Source organism: Hemiscyllium ocellatum, chromosome 22 (genome assembly GCF_020745735.1).
Source record: "Hemiscyllium ocellatum isolate sHemOce1 chromosome 22, sHemOce1.pat.X.cur, whole genome shotgun sequence".
Classification (NCBI taxonomy): domain Eukaryota; kingdom Metazoa; phylum Chordata; class Chondrichthyes; order Orectolobiformes; family Hemiscylliidae; genus Hemiscyllium; species Hemiscyllium ocellatum.
Window position 1 is genome coordinate 47,045,599 of NC_083422.1, and position 27,989 is coordinate 47,073,587.

Sequence of the window (27,989 nt, forward strand, 5' to 3'; positions counted from 1 at the left end):
TTAATAGATTTTTAATCTATTCTAATTCAGAAGCAAAATTATACAGATTCTGCAAACCTGAAATAAGAACAAATACTGGAAATATATAGTGGGTTGAGAACTGTGTGGAGAGGGAAATAGAGTTAATGTTTTGGAACACTTCAATATAATCTAAGGTGTGGTTTTATAAGGGTGGAGTAAACAAGTGGAATAATTTCAGGTGACACTTCTATGCCAATATTCAGATACAGCTGCACACCGAGAAAAAACATTTATTTTTTGTGGATACAAATTTTAAATTAATCCAGCCAAACGATTGTGTTTTCTATATTAAAGTCTCATTTGGAAAATTACATATTTAATTCTTTGCTATTTATCTTATTCAAAACCAATGACTTTAAGCGTAGGAGTATTGCTCTGTTTCAGCCAGGATCGGAAAGCTCTTCATTCGTTGTCTTTCCAACTCGCTTCTCAGAATAGCAATATCTTCGGCCTGGGATCGACTCAGTTCCGTCAGACGGTTGTGCTGCATCAAGTCCCTGAAACGATTGCGAGTATCTTTTTCGGATTCAACTGGCGCTAATGGATAAAGAAAAATTAGTATCTCCCTTGGAGTTTTGGAGTTCAGTTCGGGTTATTTGGGAATTGCAAAGAGCTTGCATTCTAGTTCAGCGGGTAGTAGGGAAGACAGATAGAATGTTGACTTTTATCTCAAAGGAAGTAAGAATATACCAAGTAGGAAACTGTACAAGACACTAATCGGACTATAGCTGGAATACAATGAACAGTTTTGGACTCCTTACCTAAAGAAAGCTGTACTGGCATTGGAAGTAATCCAGAGAAGGGCTTCTAGGCGTTGGTATGAAGGAATAGTTTATGAGGAAAGATTGAGTCGGTTGGGCTTGTACTCATTGGAATTTAGAGGGAGGGGGGGCTTGACAAGGTAGGTGTGAAAAGATTGTTTCATCTTGAAGGATAGTCTAGGATCAGTGGGTATAATCTCAGATTCAGGGGTCACACATTTAAGGCAATGAGGAATTTCTTCTCTGGGAGTAGTGGATCTGTGAATTCATGAGTGGAAGATTGTTGAGTTAACATCACTAAGTATATTCAAGACTGAGCTGGACTTATTTTTAATAAGTAGGGGATTCAAAGATTATGGAGAAAAGGCAGGAAATTAGGGTCATGGATTATCAGATCAGACAGGATCTCGTTGAATGGCAGAGCTGAATGGTCTCCTTCTGCTACACCTTAATGGTGATACGTTCGTTGTGACTCACTATCCTGGGTTGAAAGGAAAGGGACTGCTAATCCAGTTGAACCACTTCAGGAAATGCCAACTAGAAGCTGACAGAGAATGGTTATCACTACTTTTCCTCCAACCTTTATTCCCTTCTTTTTGTGGTTTACTTAGGGCCAGGGTCGTGATAGTAACTTGGCATGGAATAGCCCCTCACTGTGAAAGTGGAGACAAATAACTGCGTGGTGATGACTCAGTTTAATATATCATTGAGATGCTGACAATCAAACATTGATTGGTAAATGCCACATTCCTATTGTTGAATCATCATCAACCTGGGACAGTCTGATTGGAAGAGAACAACCTAATCAGTTAAATTGATCTTGTTAATTACCATGCATTTCTTTCTGACATCTACGTGATATAAACATTATCTGTTTCCATTGCATATCTGTGGTGCAGACTTTTGAATTTATACATGTTCAAGCTTCACTCCAGTACTTCTGTGTGTAACATTGATTGACTTTCTTTTGAGTAGTAGTGTGTTTAATTGCTCATCACTGCTACTGTGCAGATATCATAGAAATCTACAGCACAGAAAAGTGCCCTTCTGACCTTTGAGTCTATGCCAGTCAAAAACAAATACCTAATTATACAAACATTTTTCAGCACTTTGCCAAGAGCCTTATATGCCTGGACATTGCAACTGTACATCTAAATACTTCTTAAATTTAATGAGTTTCTGGTGTAGACTCCTTGCAGTTTTGTTTCAGCTAAGCTTTAACCCGTTGAACATTGTCCAACAAAAAAGTAGAGTTCTCTAGTAGCCTTACCAACATTCCTTTCAAGTCAATGACTAAATTACCTAATACTGGATCTACAGCAGAGAATCTTTGCCTCTTCCTACCTTGTTCCCAGAGTGGACTCAGCCGAATGGCCTTACTTCCACTCCTATGTCTTATGGTCTTATGGTCTCTATTATCTTTCATACACTAACCTATTTGATGGATCTTGCAAAATAAACTGGCATATTTGCAGTTTTACTTGCTGCAATATGATGCATTTTGAGATGCTTCTGAAAGACATAGCAAAGCCTTTATAACATACTACTTTTGGTTCGTCCCAGGATGATACAACACAGAAGGTGCGACAGAAGAGGGAGGAGAAGCATTCAATTCTTCATACCTGTGCCGGTTCTTTGAGCTATCCAATTTGACTCACTGCTTAGTTCTTGCCCTATAGCCCTGCAAATATTTCTTTTTTAAGTGTCCAAATCCTCTGGAACAACGTACTCATTGCCACCTGTGTGCACAGTGTTTGCCTAATATAGCACATGTACAGAAGATTATGACTGAGTTGTCACAAAAACCCACTGGTTCTACCAAATAAAGAAAAAAGCAGAGGAACAGGTCATTCGGCCCTCCAAGCCTGTGCCGATCCATATCCTCTATCTAAATCTGCCACCCATTTTCTAAAGATCTGTATCCTTTGCTCCCTGCCTATTCATGTATCTGTCTAGATACATTTTAAATGTACTTGAGCCCTTACCACCTCCGCTGGCAATGCATTCCAGACACCCACCACACTCCGTGTGAAGGACTTTCCACATCTATCTCCCCTAAACTTTTCCCCCTCACTTTGAATTTATGACCCATAGATATTGAGTCCTCCACTCCGGGAAAATGTTTCTTGTTATCCACCCTGTCTATACGTCTCATGATTTTTAGGCCTCAATCAGGTGCCTCCTCAATCTCCTCCTTTCCAATGAAAATAATCCTAATCTACTCATCCTCTCCTCATAGCTAGCACCCTCTATACTAGGCAACATCCTGGTGAACCTCCTCTGCACCCTGTCCAAAGCATCAACATCCTTTTGGTATTGTGGCGACCAGAGCTGTATGCAGTATTCCAAGTGTGGCCGAACCAAAGTCCTATACAACTGTAACATGACCTGCCAACTCTTGTACTCAATACCCCGTCCAATGTATGCTTTCTTGACTCCTCTACTGACCTGCGTTACCACCTTCAGAGGACAATGGCCCTGAACACCCAGATCTCTCTGTACATTAATTTTCCCCAGGACTTTTCCATTTAGTGTACAGATCGCTCTGGAATTGCATCTTCCAAAATGCATCACTCGCATATGTCCGATTGAAACCATCTGCCGTTTCTCTGCCCAACTCTCCTATCTATCTATATTCTGCTGTATTCTCTGACAGTCCACTTCACTATCTGCTACTGCACCAATCTTAGTGTCATCTGCAAACTTGCCAATAACCTTTCCCCAAATCATTTATGTATATCACAAACAGTAGTCCCAGCACAGATTCCCGTGTGGACACCACTGGTCACATGTCTCCATTTTGAGAAGCTCCCTTCCATTACTATTCTGTCTGTACTGTTGCCCAACCAGTTCACTATCCATTTAGCTAGGACACCTTGGATCCCATGTGACTTCACCTTCTTCAGCAGCCTACTAAAGCCCATGTATCTGACCGATTCAACAAAATGTTACTTGAACTCACTAATCATCTCCTGGATATTTTGCCTCTCGCTGACAGAAATATGTTGTTCTTTCAACTGCCGATCCATCACTTTCATCTCCTTTTTCAGCTGTGCAATCTGCTTCTCCAGCTCTTTAATGGCCTCCTGTTTCTTTTTGAGAACCTTGCTATGGAACTAAACACAAAGGATTCATAAAGTTAGACAGTTTTCAATTTCTCCTTGATAATTTTGCTAAAATGACGAGGGTTGAGCATATTTATTCATTGGGAAAACATGGAATAATCATCTTGACAGCCATGTGGCCCCTTGATTTGTAAGTCGGTGTTTTTGTTCTGTTTGAGATTCCTCTTGCTCTGCTTTCATTCCCCATTCATTATATTTTATTTCCATCTCCCTCACACCTATCGTGCTTTCTCTTAAATGTGTCTCTTCTAATCACTTCCACATTCTCACCACTCCCTGGTGAGGACTTCTCTAAATTCCCTAATAAAAACAGAAATTGCTGGAGAAACTCATCAGTTTGAGTTTTTTTTTCAGATTTCCAGCACCTTCAGTTCTTTGTTTTATCTGTCTGAATTCCTTTTTGGGTTTATGATTGTTTTACTTGTGGACCTTAGTTTTGGATTCAACCACAAATAGAAACACCTTTTGGTACATAAAACCTTTGTGACCTTTAAAGAGTTCATCAGGTCAATCTGATTTCTCCTGCGAGATATGACCTCTTTAGTATCAGATTTAGGTGAATGTGTTTCATTCAATGACAATGAAAATTGAGCTGTTGAGGATCCAGGGAGACTCCTCCACTTATGGGCTTTGTTTTTGTACCTCCATTGCTTCTTCTAATGGAATAGCACCATGAAGTTATTCTCTTAACCACCCAATAGAGGGAACTTTGAGGGTTTAGAAATTAGTGCCCCACCATCCCTGAGACAGCATATAGCAGATTTAATCAGGTATTAATTACCTTCTCCTGACCTTGAACAGAGCGTTCCATTCCCATAATGTCTGCATTGATTTGAGAATCATAATTTGCCTCCCTTAGATACTAGGAAAGAACAATACAGTGTTAGTCTTGAAAAGGGAAAAAAACATTCATTGTCATCACTGACACCTGTTTTTTTTTTGTTGCAAGAAAATGGATGTACTTTTCCTCTTTTAGAAACAGAACTTAGTTTCTCCCTTGCTTCCTTGATCTTTCCCATTAAAAGCGATGCTGAGGAGGGCCTCACTGCTGCAAAGTAAGACTAGACTGCCACTGCTCAAGAATTTTGGCAGCTCCAGTAGAATTTGCCTGATGGGTCAGACTGAATTCAGATACCTGGGGGGGTCACCTCGTCAGGAGAACCTTTTCCTTTTCCCCTGAGCTCCCTGTCAAGAGAGCTTCCCTATTCCCCTTGGATTCTCATCAAGAGATTTTTCCCCATTCCCAGAGTTTCTCTATATCTTAGGCAGGTCAGTATCATTGGGACGATGTTAGCCCTCACCATCTGTGCTTGTTTGCTGATCTTAAATTTCAGGATGTCTCGGATCTTGTTGTGCAAGTCATCCATTTGCATCAACATCTTCTGGCATTCCCATTCCACCTGAACAATTTTCTTCCTGAAGTCTTTGCGTTCCACCATACTGGCCACCTTCTTTTCTCCTAATAACTGGACATCAATGAATAAACAATGGTCATACAGCAATTCTAACACCGACATTCAGCCAGATTACAAGTGTAAATGAGGATGCCCCTAATCTATCTCAAAACATCTCTCCCTCCCAACACAGCCCACTTTCCAACTTTATTGCCCCACTCTTACTGGAGGCATTCTAGTTAAAATCCCCATTAAATCAGATCCATCCTTTGAGATATCTCTTCTTTTTCCCTTTATTGTAAGTTCCTAAGTCATGTTTGATTTTTCTCTCATTGAAATTCATGCTTTTTAAAATGCCACTTAGATTGTTTTTTTTCTTTCTCTTCTAACTCAATGTTTTATTAGTTTTCTAACTGAATCCCTTAGCTAATGCTAAGTTGACATCTCAATTTTCCCTCCTAATTTCTTAAGTCCTGCATAATCATTTGAAGCATTCTCATCCTTCCAAGACCCAGTTATTATTTCTACGTTCAATTTATCTGCTCACTCTCAGTTTAGCCTTGGACAAAGCTTTCAAATAATCTTCTTTCTTGTTTATTTTCTGTGAACCACAGGAACTTTGAGTCCACTGGCAGGAATATTTCATAATTATGGTCTAAATTACTTGAGTTCGAACAACCTGAGGATTTCTGAAGATTCCAAACTTTCTTGGCTTAGAAGCTTCATAGACAAGAAAGCATTTCTGCTGTGGTGACTGGTGCCCCTTGAGCTGAACTAAAAATTGTTGTCTTCTACTCAGAGAAAAACTGTTATCTTCTGAATTGAACTTTGGGTTCACCTGAACTAAAATTTGGAGCCTTCTGTTCTGAATTAATAACTAAACGAGATATCTTGATGTGTTTACTTGACTTGTTATAAACGCAGCAGTATGAACATTGAAGCTACTAATACCACAGACAACTGCAAGGCAGTTGGCTGAAGATACTTGCATTCTTAGAAATGTATTTAAGATCACTGTCCAAATGGCTAGACTTTTTTAAAAATTCTTAACACGACTAAACAAAACCCATCTGCTCTATTTATGACTTACAACATAAAGTCCAAATTCAAAAATAATGATAATATGTTTTGAGTTTCCAGTAAACCGTAGCAAGGTGCTTATTCTGGTGACGAGTCGGGCCTCAAATTCATGGATATGTGTCTCACAGAACATGGGACACATCTTTCTAAACTTGCAGAGAAAAAGTGAAATGAGTCAGTCTGGCTCCTTACCTGAATGGTGCTGTTCAGATCCTCCACGCCGCCTTTATGTAGGAAAATGGAATTGGAATAGTCAGGGATGAAGTCACTGCTCGTCACCTCCACTTGGCCTTGTTTCAACACAAGTTGCACCATCAGATTCAGCTGAAATTGTGACTTGATTTCACGGAGACTGCTTACAGTGAGGGGTAGAAAGAGCACAACTTTAAAATCTGGCCACATCATAGGCCATTCACAAGGTTACTTACTTCTAGGAACTTTCCCCACAATTAAAATAAAAGGACCTCATTTCTATAGCACCTTCTCCAACCTCAGCACATCTCAAAGTGCTTTACAATCAATGATGCATTTTTCTGAAGTTTGGATACAGTTGTATCATAGGAAACAGAACAACCAATGTTCACATAGCAAGCTCCCATAGACACAACATAATAATTATCCAGTTTATCTGTCAGTGCTTTCCTGGGGGTTAACTATTAGTTCCTTAACATCAGGAAGAACGTGTTTGATCTGCAAATAATGGCCATGGGATCTCATACAACCTCAACGAGCGGAGATTCCTCAGGTGTGTCAATACTTGTTATAGGTTTAAGTATCCAGACCGCAACTTGAACTCAAAGTCTCTTGATCGAGGTGCCAATATAAGGGTGGCCAGTGAGTTTTTTTCCCTTTTTCAGAAATTCCCTGACTGCCATACACTTAAAGTAAAGTGGGACTGACTTGTTGAGTTCCTGGATCAAATTGTTGATTTGTTGTCCATTATTTTCATCCTCCTCCATCCTCCTTTGAAGAAACATCTGCATCTCTGCCAGAGTCACAGCCTTGAGCCTCACCTGAGAAAGAAGCAGACACGTGAACCTCAGGCTTTAATAGAAAAATCTAAAACCAAGAATCTCAGTTGCCACTGCCTTTGGTGCAGGAGCAGGTGCCTTTTATCCACTAGTGTAGGTAGGGCTCTGACCTTGGCAGTTGCCTATAACACAAAAATTACAGCACTTCCAGTTCACTGTCCGGATTAGATAACATTACAAGCTGACAATCAGACTTTCCTTCAAATCCCAAATCCAAAATCTGTGGATGTATTAAAGGGAAGGGATGGCAATCACGTTTTGGACAGTCTGAGATAGCAGGAGGCTTTGCAAGGAAGAAGAAAATAGAGACCATTCAACCCCTCAAAGCCTGTTTCACTGTTCAGTTAGATCTTGACAGATCTGTATCTCAACTCCATTAACTTGCTTTGGTTCTATAGCTCTTCATAGGCTTATCCAACAAGAATCTCAGTCTATGAACTTAATGAGGTAAATTGTGAGGTTATCCACTTGGTAGGAGGAACAGTTGTGCAGAGAATTTCTTTAATGGTAAGAGATTAGAAAGTACAGATGCACAAAGCGTGTTCTTATTGATAAATCACTGAAGGCTGAAATGCAGCTAGCTATCAAGAAAGCTAATGGAATGTTAGCCTTTACTGCAAGATGATTGAGCACAGGATTAGCTACGTTATGCTTCAGTTGTATAGGAGCCTGGTTGGACAGTACCTGGGGTACTGTATACAGTTTTGGTCTCCTTGCCTTACCTTAGATATTATTGCTATTGGTGGGAGTGCAATGACTGTTCATAAGATTTACTCCCAAGATAGTAAAACTATCCTATGGAAAAGAATTGAGGAAACTAGGCCTTTGTTCTCTAGAGTTTCTAAGAATGAGGGAGATGTCAATGAAAGTTGCAAAGTATTCAAAGGGATAGCGAGTTTCACCTGGTTGGGTAATGTTGGACCAGGGGATACAATTTCAACATATTATTATGGACCAGACCAGAACCCCTCAAAGCATTTCAAAAAAGCAGCTCAGTCCCTAACTTTGCTAGTTGTTTTAAGCAGGTGTAACGCAGATATTCCAGGAGGGATGCAATTGGTCAAACCACTTAGTTTAAACAAAACTATTTATTTACAAGAGTACCGAATGAAATACAAACAAAAGAGAATAGAATACAGAATAAAGTAACCTATCCAAAAACCTGACAGGTCACCCCAACTTAATGATACTGTTCCAAATACGTGCAACAATCCCCATAAACACCCCTTGGCACAAAAGGTAAAATCAAACCAGGATCTTACAGGAAAGGTGTCAGAGAGAGAGAGAGGAGGATCAGCCTGGACCTTTTTTTTGGGTCCGGCAGCCTTTACAATTGTGTGACTGCTTTAACTGAATTTCCAGACCAAACCAAACCAGAGAAAAGCTGAGCTGGGAAAACTGGCCACTCCCTTTTCATTGTACGAGTGTTTTTTTCTTTAAACTTGAAAGCCCTTTGCATGAGGAAGTATCTGTTAGCTACAATTAAATTGGCCCTGAAACCCACCCAAGCCCAGACCTTTCAGAACCTGTGTCTCTACGATTTCTCTGGTGTAAAAAAAGCCAAGGACAACATAACCTTGTTAAAGGAGCAGCATCATCACAAGGGGGAAGCGATTTATGAGTGAAATTGGGAGAATTTTACACAAGCTGAAAGATCGGTCTTTGAGTATGTTTACAGTAGTGATTAACAGATTAGTGAATATCAATGATGTGAAGAGACATGGGGATAGTGTGGGGATACAGGCATTGAAACGGATGATCAGCCATGATTGTATTAAATGGAGGAGCTGCTCAATGGACTGAATGGCCTACTCCTGCTCCTATGTTCTCATGTCATCATCCTCATAAGCCCACCCGCTTTTCCAGATTTGCACTTCCTTCTGTGTGAACGAAGTACTTCCTGACTTTAATCTTAACATTCTTGCCTCTTGTTCCACATCAGAGGAAATAATTTTCATCTATCTACTTGACTCCTTTTATCTTCTTAAGCACCTCAATTAGGTTACCTCTTAAACTTTTACTTTTCTCTCATCTATGGCCGGATTGCTGAGCAAACCTCAAACCTCTATTAAACACAAGGGAATGAAAGCTTTGTCTGTGGAACTGCAGTTGATAATTTAACTTGTTTCAACCCAGAATCATGTTGGAGAATTTGCAGTGTATTTGCATTTGATAAATTACTCTGAAATTCCCCAGTTTTATCCTCTTAGAGGAATGGAACTGGGCTGAATTATCTGCTGCCATGTAGACACATTCAGTGAGGTGCCAGGTGAGCTAGCTGACTTGCCTACCTGTGGACCTCCCACCAGGAGTTCAGTCAGCTCAAGTATTTGGCACCACTTAAATCACAAATTGGACACACCTATCGTGCGCTGAACTAAGTAAGCCCAGACAGAGGAACCTCTCTTTCACCTGATTTTCACTCTCTATTTTCTTTTTCCTACTTTCACAGAACCGATTCCACACAGCTGGGTCCAGGTTCTCCGGTTTGGAATCAAGTGAATCTAAATCCACCATGGCAGCCAGGAAACTGACATGATTGTCATCGACCGACTGCGATTGGTCCTCAAAAGGGTTGGCTGTTGCCACTTGGATCCTTTGCAATTGTACCCTAAACAGAATGAGAAAATGTACTTGAGAAACTGGATTAACAGATAGAAACCATTGGCCCCAGACACAGCCATGCAGGGAGCAGCATCAAAGCCAATTGGATTACTCCCAAACAGATCATACCCTCATTCAATGAGTTCTTCTGAAAACTGAGACTTCACAAACCACAACACAACATGTTCAATGTATAGTAAGGGCAGATAATAGTGAGCTGTCCTAGTCTGTAGGCAGTTTGTGTAGCACTCACTGGGCAGTGTAGTGCTGTGTGTGTGGAGTCACTCACTGGGCAGTGTTGTGCTGTATGTGTGGGGTCACTCACTGGGCAGTGTTGTGCTGTGTGTGTGTGTGGAGTCACTCACTGGGCAGTGTTGTGCTGTGTGTGTGGGGTCACTCACTGGGCAGTGTTGTGCTGTGTGTGTGGGGTCACTCACTGGGCAGTGTTGTGCTGTGTGTGTGGGGTCACTCACTGGGCAGTGTTGTGCTGTATGTGTGGGGTCACTCACTGGGCAGTGTTGTGCTGTGTGTGTGGGGTCACTCATTGGGCAGTGTTGTGCTGTGTGTGTGGAGTCACTCACTGGGCAGTGTTGTGCTGTATGTGTGGGGTCACTCACTGGGCAGTGTTGTGCTGTATGTGTTGGGTCACTCACTGGGCAGTGTTATGCTGTGTGTGTGTGAAGTCAGTCGCTGGGCAGTGTTGTGCTGTGTGTGTGGAGTCACTCATTGGGCAATGTTGTGCTGTGTGTGTGGGGTCACTCAGTGGGCAATGTTGTCCTGTGTGTGTGGAGTCACTTAGTGGGCAGTGTTGTGCTGTGTGTGTGGAGTCACTCACTGGGCAGTGTTGTGCCGTATGTGTGGAGTCACTCAATGGGCAGTATTATGCTGTGTGTGTGGAGTCACTCACTGGGCAGTGTTATGCTGTGTGTGTGGGGTCACTCACTGGGCAGTATTATGCTGTATGTGTGGGGTCACTCACTGGGCAATGTTGTGCGGTGTGTGTGGGGTCACTCACTGGGCAGTGTTGTGCCGTATGTGTGGAGTCACTCACTGGGCAGTATTATGCTGTGTGTGTGGAGTCACTCACTGGGCAATGTTGTCCCGTGTGTGGAGTCACTTAGTGGGCAGTGTTGTACTGTGTGTGTGGGGTCACTCACTGGGCAGTGTTGTGCTGTGTGTGTGGGGTCACTCACTGGGTAATGTTGCGCGGTGTATGTGGGGTCACTCACTGGGCAGTGTTGTGCTGTGTGTGGGGTCACTCAGTGGGCAGTGTTGTGCTGTGTGTGTGGGGTCACTCAGTGGGCAGTGTTGTGCGGTGTGTGTGGGGTCACTCACTGGGCAGTGTTGTGCTGTGTGTGTGGAGTCACTCACTGGGCAGTGTTGTGCGGTGTGTGTGGGGTCACTCACTGGGCAGTGTTGTGCGGTGTGTGTGGGGTCACTCACTGGGCAGTGTTGTGCAGTGTGTGTGTGGTCACTCACTGGGCAGTGTTGTGCTGTATGTGGAGTCACTCACTTCGGTCTGCGTTTGTATAATTTATAAAGTTGGTCGACCATTGTAGCAGAGACATCAGAGAACTCCTTCCTGAATCCACGATCTAGGAGCTGAGGAGAAACAAGAAATAGATTCTGTATTAGAAAGAAAGGTAAACCAGACATGGATGGGTGCTCCCTGACCCACAGGGAGAATTCAAAGCTCACAGGGCAATTGATCCTGAATGCCACAGCTATTGTGAACTAGAACTGAGTTGCATAAGATAGGAGTCACAGAGTCCCTGATCAGGACACTGGGTTCCCTGTACTTCCCCCGTCATCAGTTAGTACAGCCACAAGTAGCTTTGTGGATAGTAAACACAGTTGCAATTGAACAAGACCTCATGGTCCTTGCTTCCCAAAATGGTGTGATCCCTAAGTCCAGTTTTGAATAAACCTTACCTCAGCCCTAGTCACACATTTGTTCACTCTTTAAACACATGTCCATCCACTAATCCCAGTACTGTGTACTTCCAAATCTGTGTTGTCCATTCTCTAATTACAATATTGTCCATGCTATAAACCCAGTATTGTCCACGTCATGTACCCAGGGTTGTCCACTCCTTGTACCCAATGTTGACCACGCCCTGTACACAGTGTTGTCCACTCCTTGTACCCAATGTTGTTCCACTCCCTGTATCCAATGTTCACTTCCTGAACCAAGTGTTGTTCATTCTCTAAATCCAGAGTTATTCATTCCCTGAACCCAGTGTTGTCACTCCCTAAATCCAGTGTTGTCCATTCCTGGACCCAGTGTTGTCCATTCCCTGGACCCAGTGTTGTCCACTCCCTGTACCCAGTTTAATCCACTCCCTAAATCCAGTGTTGTCCATTCCCTGGACCCAGTGTTGTTCACTCCCTGTACCCAGTGTTCTCCACTCCCTAAATCCAGTGTTGTCCACTCCATAAATCCTGTGTTGTCCATTTCCTGTATTCATTATTGTCCACTCCCTGTACCCAGTGTTGTCCATTCCCTAAACCCAGTGTTGTCCACTCCCTGTACTCAGTGTTGTTCACTCCCTAAACCAGGTGTTGTTCACTCCCTAAACCCAGTGTTTTCCACTCCCTGTACCCAGTGTTGTCCACTCCCTAAACCCAGTGTTGTTCACTCCCTAAACCCAGTGTTGTCCACTCCCTGTACCCAGTGTTGTCCACTCCCTGTACCCAGTGTTGTCCACTCCCTGTTCCCAGTATTGTCCACTCCCTGTACCCAGTGTTGTCCCCACCCTGTACCCAGTGTTGTTCACTCCCTGTACCCAGTGTTGTCCACTCCCTGTGCCCAGTGTTGTTCATTCCCTGTACCCAGTGTTGTTCACTTCCTAAACCCAGTGTTGTCCATTCCCTGTACCCAGTGTTGTTCACTCCCTGTACTCAGTGTTGTTCACTCCCTGTACTTATTATTGTCCACTCCCTAAACCCAGTGTTGTCCCCTCCCTGTACTCAGTGTTGTCCACTCCCTGTACCCAGTGTTGTTCACTTCCTGTACCCTGTGTTGTTCACTCCTTGTACCCAGTGTTGTCCACTCCTTGTACCCAGTGTTGTCCACTCTCTGTACCCTGTGTTGTTCACTCCCTAAAACCCAGTGTCGTCCTGTCCTTGTACATGGTGTTGTCTACTCCATACACTAATGTTGAACAGTTCCTAAGCCCAGTGTTGTCCACTCACTAAATCCAGAGTTGTTCACTCCCTCTACCCCGTTTTGTTCATTCCCTATACCCAGTGTTGCCCACTCTATACACCAAGGTTGATCACTCCCTAATCCCAGAATTGTTCATTTCCTGTATCCGGTGTTGTCCACTCCCTGAACCCAGAGTTGTCCATTCCCTAATCCCATTGTCGTCCAATCCATATACCAAGGTTGATCACTTCTTAAACCCAGAGTTGTCCACTTACTAAACTCATTGTTGTCCACTTCATGTGCCAAGGTTAATCACTTCCTAAACCCAGAGTTGTTCACACTCTGTACCCAGTGTTGTTCCCTCCCTAAACCCAATGTTGTCCACTTCCTAAATCCAGAGTTCTTCACTCCCTGTACCCAGTGTTGTCCACTCCCTAAAATCAGAGTTGTTCACTCCTTGTACCCAGAGTTGTTCACTCCCTAAACCTAATGTTGTCCACTCCATGTACCCAGTGTTGTCCACTCACTGTATTCAGAGTTGTTCACTCCCTAAACCCAGTGTTGCCTGCTCCCTGCATCAAAGTTGACCACTCCCTAAACACCAGCACCTCCACATCATGACTCCCTAAACTTCACACTGTTTTCTCTCCTCTCTGTGTTCTGCAATCCCTGCTCCTAATACCTGACATGCTCTAATCCCAATGAAACAAGAAATGTTAATTATTTTACTCTGTCCTCAGCCACCAGATCATCGTAGCTTTCTCGGAATCGGTCCACCATCACTTTCATGTTCTGTGTCATCTGAGACTTTACTGCCTGTCATGTTGAAAGAACAGGGTCAATAATGGAAAGATCATGCAAACACTACAACTAACTCACCTACATAACACCAATACATTGTCCTCTTTGAACTAATTTTGTAATGTGATAAAAGTGATAGTTCAATTAAATGATCATAAACCCATCAATCCAGTGATCACACAATGGAACGAGTTCTCTTATGAGAAACGTTTGGTCAAGCTGGGCCTGTATCCATTGAATTTAGAAGAATCAGAGCAGATCTAACTAAAATCGTGAGGAGATTGGACAAGGTGAATGCTGAAATAACATTTCCCTCCTGGGAGAGACTAGAACTAGGGTTTAAACTAAAACAGCTGATAAAGAAAGGCATCGCCTATTTAAGACGGAGATGCAGACAAATTAGAGAATAGTCAGTTTTTATAACTCTCTGCCCCAGAGAGGGGTAGAGACCAGGTCACTGAATCTTTTTACGACAGAGACTTCTTGACTAATAAGGGAGCCAAAGGTTATCAGGGATAGCTGGGAATGTTGATTTGAAGTTACAGTCAGATCAATGTTGTTGAATGGTGGAGCAGGTTTGAAGGGCCAAGTGCCTGCTAGGTTCTTATGTATAGGACGGGAATTGGTGTAGTCCCATAGGACAGGGTACAGGGGTAAGGTTCTAAACCATAGGTGGCAGGTGTTCATGACCATAACATGGGAGGGTGAGGTGAGGAAGGGCTATAAGATAAGATTATTTTTAAGATTCCACCATATTCATAACAATATTCTTTTAAAAATCTATAATCTTAAAAGTAGTTTCTAAAACAGATATGATCCTAAACATTTAGCAAGTCAAGCTCCCCATACTCCCTATTGACAGAAAATTCAGTGAACACTGTCATCCAGTTTCCTAGCTCAGGGTGACGAAACATTGCCCCTTTTATCCCAATCTACTGTCACCTTGTGATCGACTGTAGAATTGCAGCTGTGCAGTTTCAAACTACAGGACAATTGTAGTCCTGGAATTAAACAGTAACGGACAGAGAGGTCAATGACGAAAATTAAGAGTCAGTTCTCTACAAAATGGGACAGTTATTCTTTGTCAATAATATGCATTTAGAATCTACTTCTGTTCATATTTTGTACCATGAAATCCTTCTGCTCCTCAAGTATGTAATTGATTTGAGCATTCCTGTTTTGTATTTCTTCCTCTATCCTCAATGAGAAGACCAGATTGCAAATCTTCAGTTCCTCCTGTGGGTAAAATGTCAGTCATTACCACCCCATAACAATCATATTGTATTATGCTTTTGTAATGACCAGAATGTTTCTTAACACTACAACCAACAACAGTTTAACTCAGTGGCACTGTCACCTCTATTCTGAAGGTTAAAGGTACAAGCTGCAATCCAGGACATCACCATGTGAAGAAATGCTTTCCCCTGCACATTCTTGGAACCAGAACAGTGTCCGACAGTCAGTTCATGAAGGAAAACAGCAAAAATTACTCCTTTTGAATTCAGTTTTGGATTAACTCTTGAGTGAGATGTTACAATTACCAATATTGTATAACCAAAATCCATGGTGCCCTGCCAACAGATCTTCATGCGCTCAAACACTCAGTCTGTGCTGTCCACCCTTATGTTCATAACTGTAATTCATACAATTAACATAGAGCTTCCTCTGCCTGATCAAACACATTCACGACAGGTACAGATTAGATACAGAATAAAATTCCCTCTACCCTTTTAAACTGAAAGTAACGTTTTCAACACTGGCCCCATCAAATACTCCTAGGACAGGGACAGCATGGGGTTAGATACAGAGTAAAACTCAGTCTGCAGTGTTGCCTTCAAATACTAAAGAAAGGGTACAGCATGAAACGAAAAACTGAATAAAGTTCCCACTACACTGGCCATTTTCCAAGGTCATGTTCATCGATTAGACATTCATTAAATTACTCTCTGCACTGTCCCCATCAAACACTCCCAGAACAGGGAGCAGCATTGGCTTAGATACAGAGTAAAACACACTCTACTCTTTTAAACTGAAAGGGAAGTACCCTCTACACTGTCCCCATAAAATACTCCTAGAATAGAGAGAGTACTGGGTTAGATACAGAGTATATCTCCCTCTATTCTTTTGAAATGAAGGTATACTGAAAGTAAAGCTCCCCTGATACTGCCCCCATCAAACACTCCCAGGACAGGGATAGCATGGTGTTAGATAAAGCTCCCTCTACACCTTTAACCTGAAAGTAAAATCCTCTCAACCTTATTCCCATCAAACATTCGCAGGACACATGCAGAATAGGGTTAGATACAGAATAAACATTCTCTGTACTGTCCACATCAAACACTCCCAGGACATGTCCATCACAGGTTAGACACAGAGTAAGGCTCTCTTTACTTTATTAACATGGAAAGTAAAGCCCCTTCCACATGGTTCCCAGCAAACACTCCCACAAAGGGGGGACAGGGTTAGGTACATCGTAAAGCTACCCCTACTCTTTTAAACTAAAAGTAAGGCTCTCTTGACCCTGCCTCCATTAAACACTACCAGGAAAGGAATGGCATAGTGTTAGATGCAGAGTAAAGCACTCTGTATTCTTAAACTGAAAGGGAAGTTACCTCTACACTGTCCCCATCAAACACTCCCAGGTCAGGTACAGTACAGGATTAGATACAGAGTAAAGCATCCTCTATTCTTTTAAATGGAAAATAAACATCCTCCATATGGTCCCCGTCAAAAACTCTGAGGATAGGCATGGGATTAAATACAGAGCAAAGATCCCACTACTCTTTAAAACTGAACAGAAAATTGACTTTAGACTGTCTCCATTAAACATTCCCTGGACAGATACAGCATGGGTTAAAAACAAAGGGAAGTTCTCTCTACACAGTCTCCATCAAACAATCCCAGGAGAAGTACTGTCTGGGATTAGATGAAGATTAAAGATCTTTATATTGTCCTATTGCTAGTTTGTATGAAGCTGTCATTGGGCAGAGAGTGGTTTGATATGAAGTGTGGAGCTGATGTTGAATGGTCCTGGGTTAGGCTGACTTAGTGATGGCAGAGAATGAGAGATTTGTGAGGACTTACCTGGTAGATGATCATTTCAGTTCTCACTTTTTTTTCAAACAGTTTGTTCATAATGTCATCAAAATTGCTTCTGCTTTCAGCAACTGAACTCTGCAATTTCTTCAGCTCGGACTCCAGTGTCTGTAAAACATGAGAAATCAGTTCACCCAGAGCTTGAAAGAACATTGTCAACTACAACCACATAAACAATTCATACAGAAACACTCACATATATATGTACATCCATACATATACACACACATCAGTAGTAATGACTGGTTAGGGATTAAGATTGTTCTTCATGCAATCCAACCTCATTACCATCTCCCATAACACCTCCACCGTTTTTGATTTGTCACAGCCCTTCTCTTGACATTTGCTACTGAATGATCTGAAACTCAGGAATAACTAAGTCATTGCATTCAATACTTGCCACAAACTCTGGTCTCTAGCTACTAACTCCATCTGTCTCCTGGCAGTTATCAGAGATGGATCCATTTGTGGTGATTTAATTTAATTTTTCTTTATCTTTTCAGGTGGCTGTCAATGGCCAGGCCAGCAGCTGTTTCCCATTCCAAACTGCCCGAGAACTGACTTACTTGGGTATTTCAGAGGCTTACTTGGGTAATTCAGAGGGCTGAGGGACTAGAGTCACATGTAGCCCAAGTAAAGATAGCAGGTAAAAGGGTGAATCAGTTGCAACAATCAATGACAATTTCACTATTACTGAGACTATTTTCAATTACAGAATTTTTATTAACTGAATTTAAATTTCACCAACTGTTGTATAGGGGTTTGATAATGTCCCCAGACCAGTAGCCTAGATCACCAGATTTCTGATCCAGGGACATTACCACTGTTGCCTCCATACAATCACTCCATCACCAAGAGTAGCACCTCCCACTTCTGTACAATTACCTGTGCGTGACCCGGTCTCAGACCTTCTGCGACTGAAACTCTCTTCCATGCCTTTATTATCTTTAAACAAGACTATTTCATGGGCTAAGTAAAACCAAGAAAGCTGAGATGCTGTAAATCTGAAATAAAAACAGAAAGTGCTAGAAAAACTCAGCAAGTCTAGCAGCATCTGTGGAGAGAAATCAGAGTTAACATTTTGGGTCCAGTGACCCTTCCTCAGAACCCTTCTGAGGACAGGTCACTCGACCCAAAACATTAACTCTGATTTGTGTCCACAGATGTGGACAGACCTTCTGAGCTTTTCCAGCAATTTCTATCTTTATTTCATGGTCAATATGTATTTGAGTAAATCTAAATAGTTATTACTGCTATCCTACCTCACACCAAGCACCATTCACCCATCACAAATATCAACCCTTAATAAAACAAAGTTGCTATTTTAAAAAAATTATCAGCTGGCTTTTAAATCTCCTCATGGCTTTCCCCTGCCCTGCTTCTGTAATCACCTTTAAAAAATGGAGCATTTCAAGATCTCAGTGTACCTCTAATTCCACCTTTGTCAGCATTCCTGGATGTTAATCGCTTCATCACTGTGCTTTCAGCAAGCTGCTTCCGAAGGTCTGGAATTCCTTCCTAAATCTCTCCAGTTCTACTTCCTCCTCCTTAAAATTCTCCTTAAGGCCAACCCCTTTTTGACGAAGATATTGGTCACCTGTCCTAATATATCTTTATGTGGATCCTGTCTAAATTCTGTTTGTCAGTGCTCCATTGAAACTTCTTGGGCTATTTTATTGCATTATAGGTGCTATGCGAATGCTCAATATGCAGAAATGTTGTACATCACAACTCTCACAGAAAATGTTGAGGAGATGGAGTTTTAACACAGATGACAAAACCCTGGGCCTAAACAAGGGTCTGCTGTTCTACTCCATCAGCATCCTGTGCTCATTTACCTTCCGATATTTGTCCTTCTCCTCATTTAATTCCTGCTCTTTGATGGCATATTCTTTAGCTTGTTTGATCTGCTCCTCAGTCCATTCAAATTCAGGTTTGTCCATGAAATACGGTACAGGAATTTCCTGAAAGGAACCGATAAAAAAAGCAGAGGCAGGACATTAAAAACTGGTGGCAGAGAATCCCTTTGGCCTGATTCTATCTGTTTGAGATAAAGTGTGGAATCACGGGAAAGCGGGTAGCTAGCTGCCTGGTGGGCATTTTTCTGCATCTCTCTTGATTGGCTAAGTGGTTTAACTCAGAAAGATGTTATTGCAGCTGAAACAGTGCAGTTAGAAAATTCACGTTTAAAATATTTAATACATAAATATACTAATTAAACAGAATAGAGCTAGTGCTGCAGCTGTAGTAAGTGGGGACTGGTGAACTCTGATGCAATCCACGGTGACCACATCTGAAGCAAGTGTTGCCTGCTTGAGGAAATGCAACTCAGAGTTGATGAGTCGGAGTCTGAGCTGCAGGCACTGCAAGGGAGGGAAAGAGTTACATTGCCAATGTGCTTCAGGAGACAGTCATACCCTGAAGTTAGATTAATTACATCAAATTTGGTTCATGGTCAGAGGCAGGTGATGTGACTGACTGAGGCAGATTTTGGAAGCCTGGAAACAAGAAGCATTTCTCACCATCTCTCTCTCTCTGAGTGAAAAAGAAAAAAACTTGAAGTCTCTGAAAAGAAAGTGTTCTAATACAATAAAATATCTGTGCCCACCCAATCAGCTATTAAATCAAAGATTGCCAATTGTTCTGTGTCACTAAAAAGTCTAAAGAACTGGTCTGGACTCTCAAACTTCAAAATTTGTTTTTCCCTTTCCATATATTTCCACCCACAACATTTCTGTTATAGCATGGGTTTTTTGTCTGTCATATATGTGAACGAATGTGTGTGTTTTGAAGTTTTAAACAGTACAGTTGAATTGCATTGTAGTAAGGAATAAGCTATTTTTATTTGCCATGTTGTAAACAATACATTTGTTTACAGTAAATGAGTTATTTTCCTGTTACTGACAAAACCTGGTGTGAATTGCAGTCAGTCAGGCAGACTGGTCATTTTGGTGGTCTGGTTGGGATTTTATATATTTTGGGGTAGTTTTTGAAACAGTGGAGAGCAATTATCACATTCTTCACAGGTAAGTTATAGCACTGGCACAACTCTTTCACTCTCCCCTTTTGGTAAGCTACACCAGAGTAGCTTAAGCACTGTTCTAAGTCTGGTCTCTGTGCTGGGAGAAAGTGAGGTCTGCAGATGCTGGAGATCAGAGCTGAAAATGTGTTGCTAGAAAAGCGCAGCAGGTCAGGCAGCATCCAAGGAACAGGAAATTCAACGTTTCGGGCATAAGCCCTTCATCAGGAATCTGAGCTGGGGCCATGCACATAATTGGGTGGCATGGTGGCTCAGTGGTTAGCACTGCTGCCTCACAGCACCAGGGACCTGGTTCAATTCCAGCCTCAGGTGACTGTGTGGAGTTTGCATATTCTCCCTGTGTCTGTGTGGTTTCCTCCAGGTGCTCTGGTTTCCTCCCGCAGTCCAAAGATATGCAGGTTAGGTGAATTGGTCTGCTAAATTGCCCACAGTGTTCAGGGATGAATCGTTTAGGTGCATTCATCAGGGATGAATGTAGAGCAATAAGATAAGGAAATGGGTCTGGGTGGGTTACTCTTCAGAGGGTTGGTGTGGACTTGGTGGGCCAAATAGCCTGTTTCCACATTGTACGGATTCTATGTTTCTAATTGGTGCCAGTTGCTGACACACAGTAAGCATAGTGAGTACCGTCTCCGGTTTTAGAATGGGAGCTGTGACTGCTGGAACAGGTGAAGAGGATCCAGTGCCAATTGTTTACGAGGAACATAACTGAAACCACAGGTACTTTCCCTAATCCAGTGTTATCACCTGAATGACATGTTTTGGATCCACCATCTGAAAGTAAATTCTGAGTATCCACTCTGTATCCAGGAAATGTATTACTATCAGGAGACTGCTGACTATCTCACCATTTTCAGAATGTCTGATTTCTTGGTTTCCAGGACACCTCCCATCATGTCTTTCAGTGCACGCTCCCTCCAGTTGTCAGCCTGAGAAACAGAGTAAGGAAACATCATTGATACAGACTCACACTAAAACTGTGTGAGGAAAGATTTATGAGTGAACTACACTCAGTACACAGGAAGGAATCATGACCTAGGGGTGGCTGAGACATTTTAGCTTATATCCTGGTTACAGTCTTGAGGTTTATCAAGGTTTAGCTCACATGGGATTACTAATTGGCACAGGCAGAGAGGCAGACAGAAGATGCTGCAAATGCATCCTCAAGCTTGGAAAGAAGTGTTAACATTTCAGTTGGGACTCTTCAGCAGGATTCAATCTCATTATAAATTCATAGACTTATTTACGTTTACAGCACAGTAGAGGCTTATTGTATCCATGGCAATCAACAAAGATCTGATTACACTAACGTCATTTTCTAGCTCTTGGCCCACAGCCCTGGAGATTATGGCAACACAAGTGAATATCTCAATATTTCAAGAGTTTCTGAGTTAACCACCTTTTCAATCACTGAGTTCCACTCTGAGTGAAAAAAATCTTTCTTCTCTTAGTCTTCTACCTGTTAGTTTAAATAGAGCCAAAGAATTATACAGCACGGAAACAGACCCTTCAGTCCAACCAGTCCATGCCGAACATAATCCCAAACTAAACTAGTCCCGCCTCCCTGCTCCTGGTCCATATTCCTCCAGACCTTTTCTATTCATGCACTTATCCTAAATGTTGTAATTGTACGCACATTCACTGCTTCCCCATGAAGTCCACTCCACACACGAACCAGCCTCCGTTAAAAAAAAATTGCCTCTCGCCTTTTTTAAATCTCTCACCTCTCACCTAAATATGTGTCCCCTGGTCTTGAAATCCCCCATCCTAGGGAAAAGACAACTACCATTAACTCTGTCTATACACCTCATTATTTTATAAACTCATCTCTCGACTTCCTAAGCTCCAGTGAAAAAAGTCCCAGTCTATGCATTCTGGTTATTAACCCCTCTACTAATGGAAAAATGTGCCTCCTTATGTGCTCCATCTATGCCTGTTAAAATCTTATACACTTCTATTAAGTCCCGTCTCAACCTTTGCTGGTCGAAGTAAAGTAGGCCCTGCCAATCCAAGGTTTCCTCACAGCTCAGATCCTCCAGCTCAAGTATCCTCAGCATACTGGTAAATCTCCATTCCATCTTCTCTAGTGAAACCATATCTATCCCTTCTTAGACATTCCTGCACTATCAGCAAGCTATGCCCTCTGTTTCACTTTTATCTAAAGACCGCATTAACAGCACATGTTAATCACTAATGCTCTACTCCATTAAAATATAGCTGTTGCAGAGTCACGCACCGCACATTGGAATTGTTATACCATACACCCACACAGAAAATAGCCTGTTCTTGAGTCTTGGTGACAGCACCTGTACAGGCCATGTGTATTTCAGTGTCAGCTCCTGTATGGCCCATGTGTATTTCAGTGTCAGCTCCTGTATGGCCCATGTGTATCTCAGTGTCAGCTCCTGTATGGCCCAGGTGTATCTCAGCATAAGCTCCTGTACAGACTGGTTTTGTGTTTTACTGTCAGCTCCTGTATGGCCTGTGTGTATCTCAATGTCAGCTCCTGTATGGCCTGTGTGTATCTCAGTGTCACCTCCTATATGGCCCATGTGTATCTCAGTGTCAGCTCCTGTACAGCCCATGTGTATCTCAGTGTCAGCTCCTGTATGGCCTGTGTGTATCTCAGTGTCAGCTCCTGTATGGCCTGTGTGTATCTCAGTGTCAGCTCCTGTACGGCCCATGTGTATCTCAGTGTCAGCTCCTGTATGGCCTGTGTGTATCTCAGTGTCACCTCCTATATGGCCCATGTGTATCTCAGCATAAGCTCATATACAGCCTGTTTTATGTTTCAGTGTCAGCTCCTGTATGACCCATGCGTATCTCAGTGTAAATTCCTACATAGTCCGTGTTTGACTCAGTGGAGGAGAAATTGAAGACTGCAGATGCTGGAGATCACACTCGAAGAGTGTGGTTCTGGAAAAGCACAGCTGAATGTAGGGCATATGCCTGAAACATCAATTCTCCTGCTCCTCGGATGCTGCCTGACTGGCTATGTTTTTCTAGCACCACACTCTTCGACTCGTAAATGTCTCATTGTCAGCTGTACAGTTCATGGCTGTCTCATTCTCAACCCCTGTGCCTTACAATACACAATAACTGAAAGGAAAAGTATGGCTTTGCAATAGGTAATAATCTGTGCTGGATCTTGGCTGACTATGATGGATTCTCAGTTTAGGACATTGCAGCAGGGAAGCTCGCTAGTCGGAGCCTGCCTGTTCAAACAATAACCCAAACCCCCTCATCACCCCACCCACATCCCACCTTAAACTCACACCCATAATGAGTTATTAGGTACCTTAGCAGCTAGTAGCCGCAGCTGTTCAGCCTTATACTCTTCCTCCAGTTTACGTTTTTGCTCTGGGGTGAGGTACCGCTCTGCTGTAATCTAAAGGCAAAGAGACAAACTCATTGGGTGTTGATTGGAACTCATCAGACTCATTGGAAACCTGCACTGGTAAACAATAATACAACAGCTTTGGCAGTGACATTTCAAAATTCAAACAGGCCCAAGAACCATAAGTATGCAACAGCATTGCACAATCACATTCAGCATCAGGCAGCTGCTACAATCTACTATACATACAAGATTGATGCCAGCTATTGCAACAACTACACCAGGTCGAGACCATAGCACCAGATTTGTGAAACTGTCAAGACCAACACCCCCACCGTCCATAAACCACCCTGCTCCCCCAAAACTCCTGCACCTTCAACGTGGAGAGTAGTGTTTGATCAGAAACCGAGGAACTGGGAGAAGCCCCATGTGATCCTTCAAACCTATTTGGCCAGTACATAGATTATTGCTGATCTGTATCATAACATGTCTATCTATCCTTGTTCAAAGTGCCTTAATCCCCTTAAATGATAAAAACTGATCAATCTCAGTTTTCACATCTTTCTCTGAGTCTAGGTTCACCAGGTATTTGGGGGGCAAACTTACAGATTTCCACTCCGCTCTGTATGAGGAAGTGCTTCCTGACATGACTCCTGAACGACCTCCCTTGTAAGGTGCTGCCCTGCGTTCTGGGCTCTTCACCTCCCCACCCCCCACCACCACCAGCAGCCCTCCACACACAGCCCCACCTCCAAGCAGCAGAGGAAACAGCTTCTCTGTGTCTATCTGTTCAGGGGTGCTTGTGATCAAAAACATGATTTCAAATTAAGGTTCAAGTGGATGGAGAAATGGAAATCCAGTTAAGGTTGGGGCTCCTTAAAGTCTGAGAGATAGCAGGTTTTCCACATGGAAGGGCTTGTAGTGGAAGGACTGACTCTGATTTCAGTATACTGTCTGTGAATTAACAGAGCCAGCACTAGGTCCCCCTGCCTGGTAACTGCCCTGATTGGTGGGCACAGTACCAATGTGAGGAAGCACAGGGGAAGCACAGAGAGAACAAGTTTTTTGAAAACATGATGAAATGTCAGGATTACGTGTGACTTTCTTACAGTCCAGGTATTACCTCAGAATCCTGGACTTCAAACTCTCGCTCAGGCAACTCCTTGTTGCTCATTGTGGGCAGCCAGACCTCCTCATCCATGTCTAGTTGCTGCATGATTTCCAAGATCCGCATGGTTCGGTCTTTCACTCGAGCCATCTCCACCTCTTTTTGTTTGTAGGTTGCATCAAATTCCTTGTTGAAAGCAGTTTTTATGTTGTAAATTACGTCCTTAAGATGAGGAGAGTAATAGTAAAAAGTCAAATTTTATGTACATAACAAGAGTTGAATGGTGATAGTCGGTTTAATGCTGTATACACTCACAATGGATAGATGGAGCAAAGATGGAGATGTTGAGGCCTGGGCTACTAACATGGCTTGTTTTGGACCCAGCAAATCAATACCACACAGTCCAGGGGAAACGCTGCAAAGTATGAAGGTCAGTATTGAGTGAGTGCTGCCCTGTTGCAGGGTCAGTACTGAAGGAGCACTGTCCTGTCGCAGGTTCAGTACTGAGGGAGTGCTGCACTGTTAGAGGGTCAGTACTGAGGGGGTACCTCAATGACACAGGTGGTATTATCCTTTCAATGAGAACTTATTTGAATGTTAGATTCTTGATATTTCTTTATTTTCACATTTGGGACACATCACTCCATGTGCCAAAATGCATATTTGTTTTTCCAGAAGTTCATACAAATTTGTGGCTTGTCAGGGATTGAGTGGAGAATCATTTCAGTTCCTGATTTGATTGAATGATCTCACCTGAATCTCACTGATATCAGAAATCACAGAGTGAAGCACAAAGACATTGTGATTATCAATAGCCAGAGACTTTTCCCCAGGGCAGGATTGACTGATACGGAAAGTCATAATTTGAAGATATTAGGAGGAAGGTATAAAGGAGACGTCAGAGGTAGGTTCTTTATGCAGTGAGTTGTGAATGCATAGAATGCGTTGCCAACGGTGGTGGTGGAAGCAGAATCATTGGGGGCATTTAAGCAACTGCTGGACATGCAAATGGATAGCAGTGAGTTGAGGGGTGCGTAGGTTAAGTTACTATATTTTATAATAGGATTAAATATCAGCACAACATCATGGGCCAAAGGGCCTGTTCTGTGCTGTACTTTTCTATGTTCTATGTTCTATTGCTGATGACATTTGTTCTGTTTTGTCCACCTTCAATGCTGTTACTGCTGTTATTATGAAGGGTGAGGGCTAGAGTATGTTGGAAGAGGCCTGGCACAAAGCAGACAACTGCAAATGTGGATTTTGCATCTGCACTGAAACCACAGCTGCTCATTGAATGCTGTTTCCCTGCTTTATCATAATTTCTACTGCTCACTTGATGCTCCTAGGTGATGCTGAACAATTGTCAGAACAGTTATGTGATGGTAACTTACATCACAGGTTGAACAGATAAAAGGCTGAAAAAGATTCCCACGTTTTGTGGTTTGAAGATTCAAAAAAACCTATAATATAAACCTTTGCTTTCTTCTTTGAGAGTTACATTCTTCCTTTTGTTGGCCACTAAACCTCAAGTTAGTTTTGCAACAGAAATAGGGTTGCCATGGGAGGGGAGCGAGGAAAGGGTTGAACTTATTTAATAGCTTCTTATATGATATTGATCCGTTAATTTCCTTTAAATCATGCACTAAGTACTTGAGGCACCATGGAAATACTTCAGTGACTTTCTCTCTTGCAGATGCAAATGTGTTGCTGGTCAAAGCACAGCAGGCCAGGCAGCATCTCAGGAATAGAGAATTCGACGTTTCGAGCATAAGCCCTTCATCAGGAATAAGAGAGAGAGCCAAGCAGTCAGGAATAAGAGAGAGAACCAAGCAGTCAGGAATAAGAGAGAGAGCCCAGTTCCCTCACTCAGGGAGAGTGATTGGTAACTCTATTAACAAGCCTGTAATATTTATGTTACAACAAGTGTTATAGTAGGAATACAGGTCCATACATTGCAGAAGATTGCAATGTTGTTGACACTGATTATGCAGATATCTTATATGACTGTTTAAGAAATTATTTCTACACTTGATGGACTTCACCCTCTGCTCAAGCGTGGAAGGAGCTTCCACTAGAATATATTTATGATAGGAACAGTAGAAGGCAGATCAAAGGTCATTTGGTCCATCAAGCAGATGCCTTCAAAGATTAAATGCAATCCACTTAGCCTCATCTTGCCTCCCTTCCTATTACTACTTAGAAAATGAGTCATAGAGTTATAGAGATGTACAGCACGGAAACAGATCCTTCAGTCCAACCCGTCCATGCTGACCAGATATCAATGTAATGACCCATGTATTGGGTAAAAAACCTGGCAATCCTTTTGTGTTATGTTCCTTTAGGACCAAAGTGAGCTGAAGAGGGTTAATTCATTTCTAGATTGTTCCAAGGAATTTCCATATGATCTGAGGTTGCCAACCTGAGGTTGAACAGCTCAGAAGCAAAAGGGTAAATAGAAAATGAACTGCAGTTGGTCAGGCTGTGTGCTTCTGTGGTTTGTTCAGAGTACACAAAAACAATTGTGTAAAGAGGAAATAAGCAAGATTCTCTATGAATGAAGCAGTTTTTCTGTTTGGCAGTCTTCCAACAGATCCTGGTGTTGAAGTCTGTCTATGAGAATAGAACAGAGACTGGGTTATTGTATATATTATCAGATTGGAGTAAGCTAAAAGTTGAAGACAGGAAGGGCAAGGGACTGAGGATTGAACATGACACTGCTGTTGTTGAAGTGGTGTCAGCACCCTCCAGCCCATTTCATGACGTTGCAGAGGAGTCTACAGAGATTCTGTGCCAATGGGATTGTCATGTCCCGGGTGAGAGGCCATTTACAGACATGCATCTTGTTGATATTAGCCATTTTTAGGGACTTGGATGATATGTGACTGCTGCTGAATGTTACTTCACTTTTTTTGGTGGCATTGCAATGAGAGGAGCGACAGCGAGGACCAGGGGCCTGATGGGAAGTTTTCAGTAGTCTCATTGGGAATTTAGAATAGTGGGAATAGAGGTTAGGGCAGTTGAATATTCCTCCTGCAGAATGTGGGAAGTAAGGGTCATCACTTGTGTCCCTGCTGACTGCATCTATGGGAAGTGCACAGTGTTAAGGAACTGGAACTGCAGCTGGTTGAACTTCGGGTCATTCAGGAGGCGGTGGGGGTTATTGAGAGGAGTTACAGGGAGGTAGTTACACCTCAGGTACAAGAAGAAGGTAAATGAGGGTTACTGTCAGGGGACGGAAAGGGAACCCGCAGGTAGTGCAGAGAATCCCTGTGGTCATTCCCCTCAACAAGTTTTCCACTTGTGGTGGGGTTGGGGGGGAACTTGTTGCCCATGTCACATCTTGTGAGGAATAAGGAGAGAGAGGAGTTGAACACATGGCTACAAGGATGGTGCAGGAGGGAGGGTTTAAGATTCCTGGTTAATTGGGGCTCTTTGGTGATAGT

General features: G+C 42.5%; 1 protein-coding gene across 1 annotated transcript in view; it reads right to left on the reverse strand.

The window, feature by feature from the left end:
- Positions 1-376: 376 nt before the first annotated feature.
- cfap43 (cilia and flagella associated protein 43) overlaps positions 377-27,989 on the reverse strand; it is a 93,480-nt gene continuing 65,867 nt past the window's right edge. Inside the window, exons 25-39 of the mRNA XM_060841805.1 lie at positions 24,562-24,768; positions 23,400-23,489; positions 20,950-21,030; positions 18,900-19,025; positions 17,050-17,169; positions 15,094-15,201; positions 13,894-13,980; positions 11,530-11,618; positions 9,825-10,023; positions 7,282-7,394; positions 6,574-6,733; positions 5,209-5,373; positions 4,689-4,769; positions 3,745-3,898; positions 377-558 (exon numbers count right to left, since the gene is read on the reverse strand). Of these exons, the coding sequence (XP_060697788.1) occupies positions 377-558; positions 3,745-3,898; positions 4,689-4,769; positions 5,209-5,373; positions 6,574-6,733; positions 7,282-7,394; positions 9,825-10,023; positions 11,530-11,618; positions 13,894-13,980; positions 15,094-15,201; positions 17,050-17,169; positions 18,900-19,025; positions 20,950-21,030; positions 23,400-23,489; positions 24,562-24,768 (1,962 nt within the window). The remainder of the gene's footprint in view (positions 559-3,744; positions 3,899-4,688; positions 4,770-5,208; positions 5,374-6,573; positions 6,734-7,281; positions 7,395-9,824; positions 10,024-11,529; positions 11,619-13,893; positions 13,981-15,093; positions 15,202-17,049; positions 17,170-18,899; positions 19,026-20,949; positions 21,031-23,399; positions 23,490-24,561; positions 24,769-27,989) is intronic.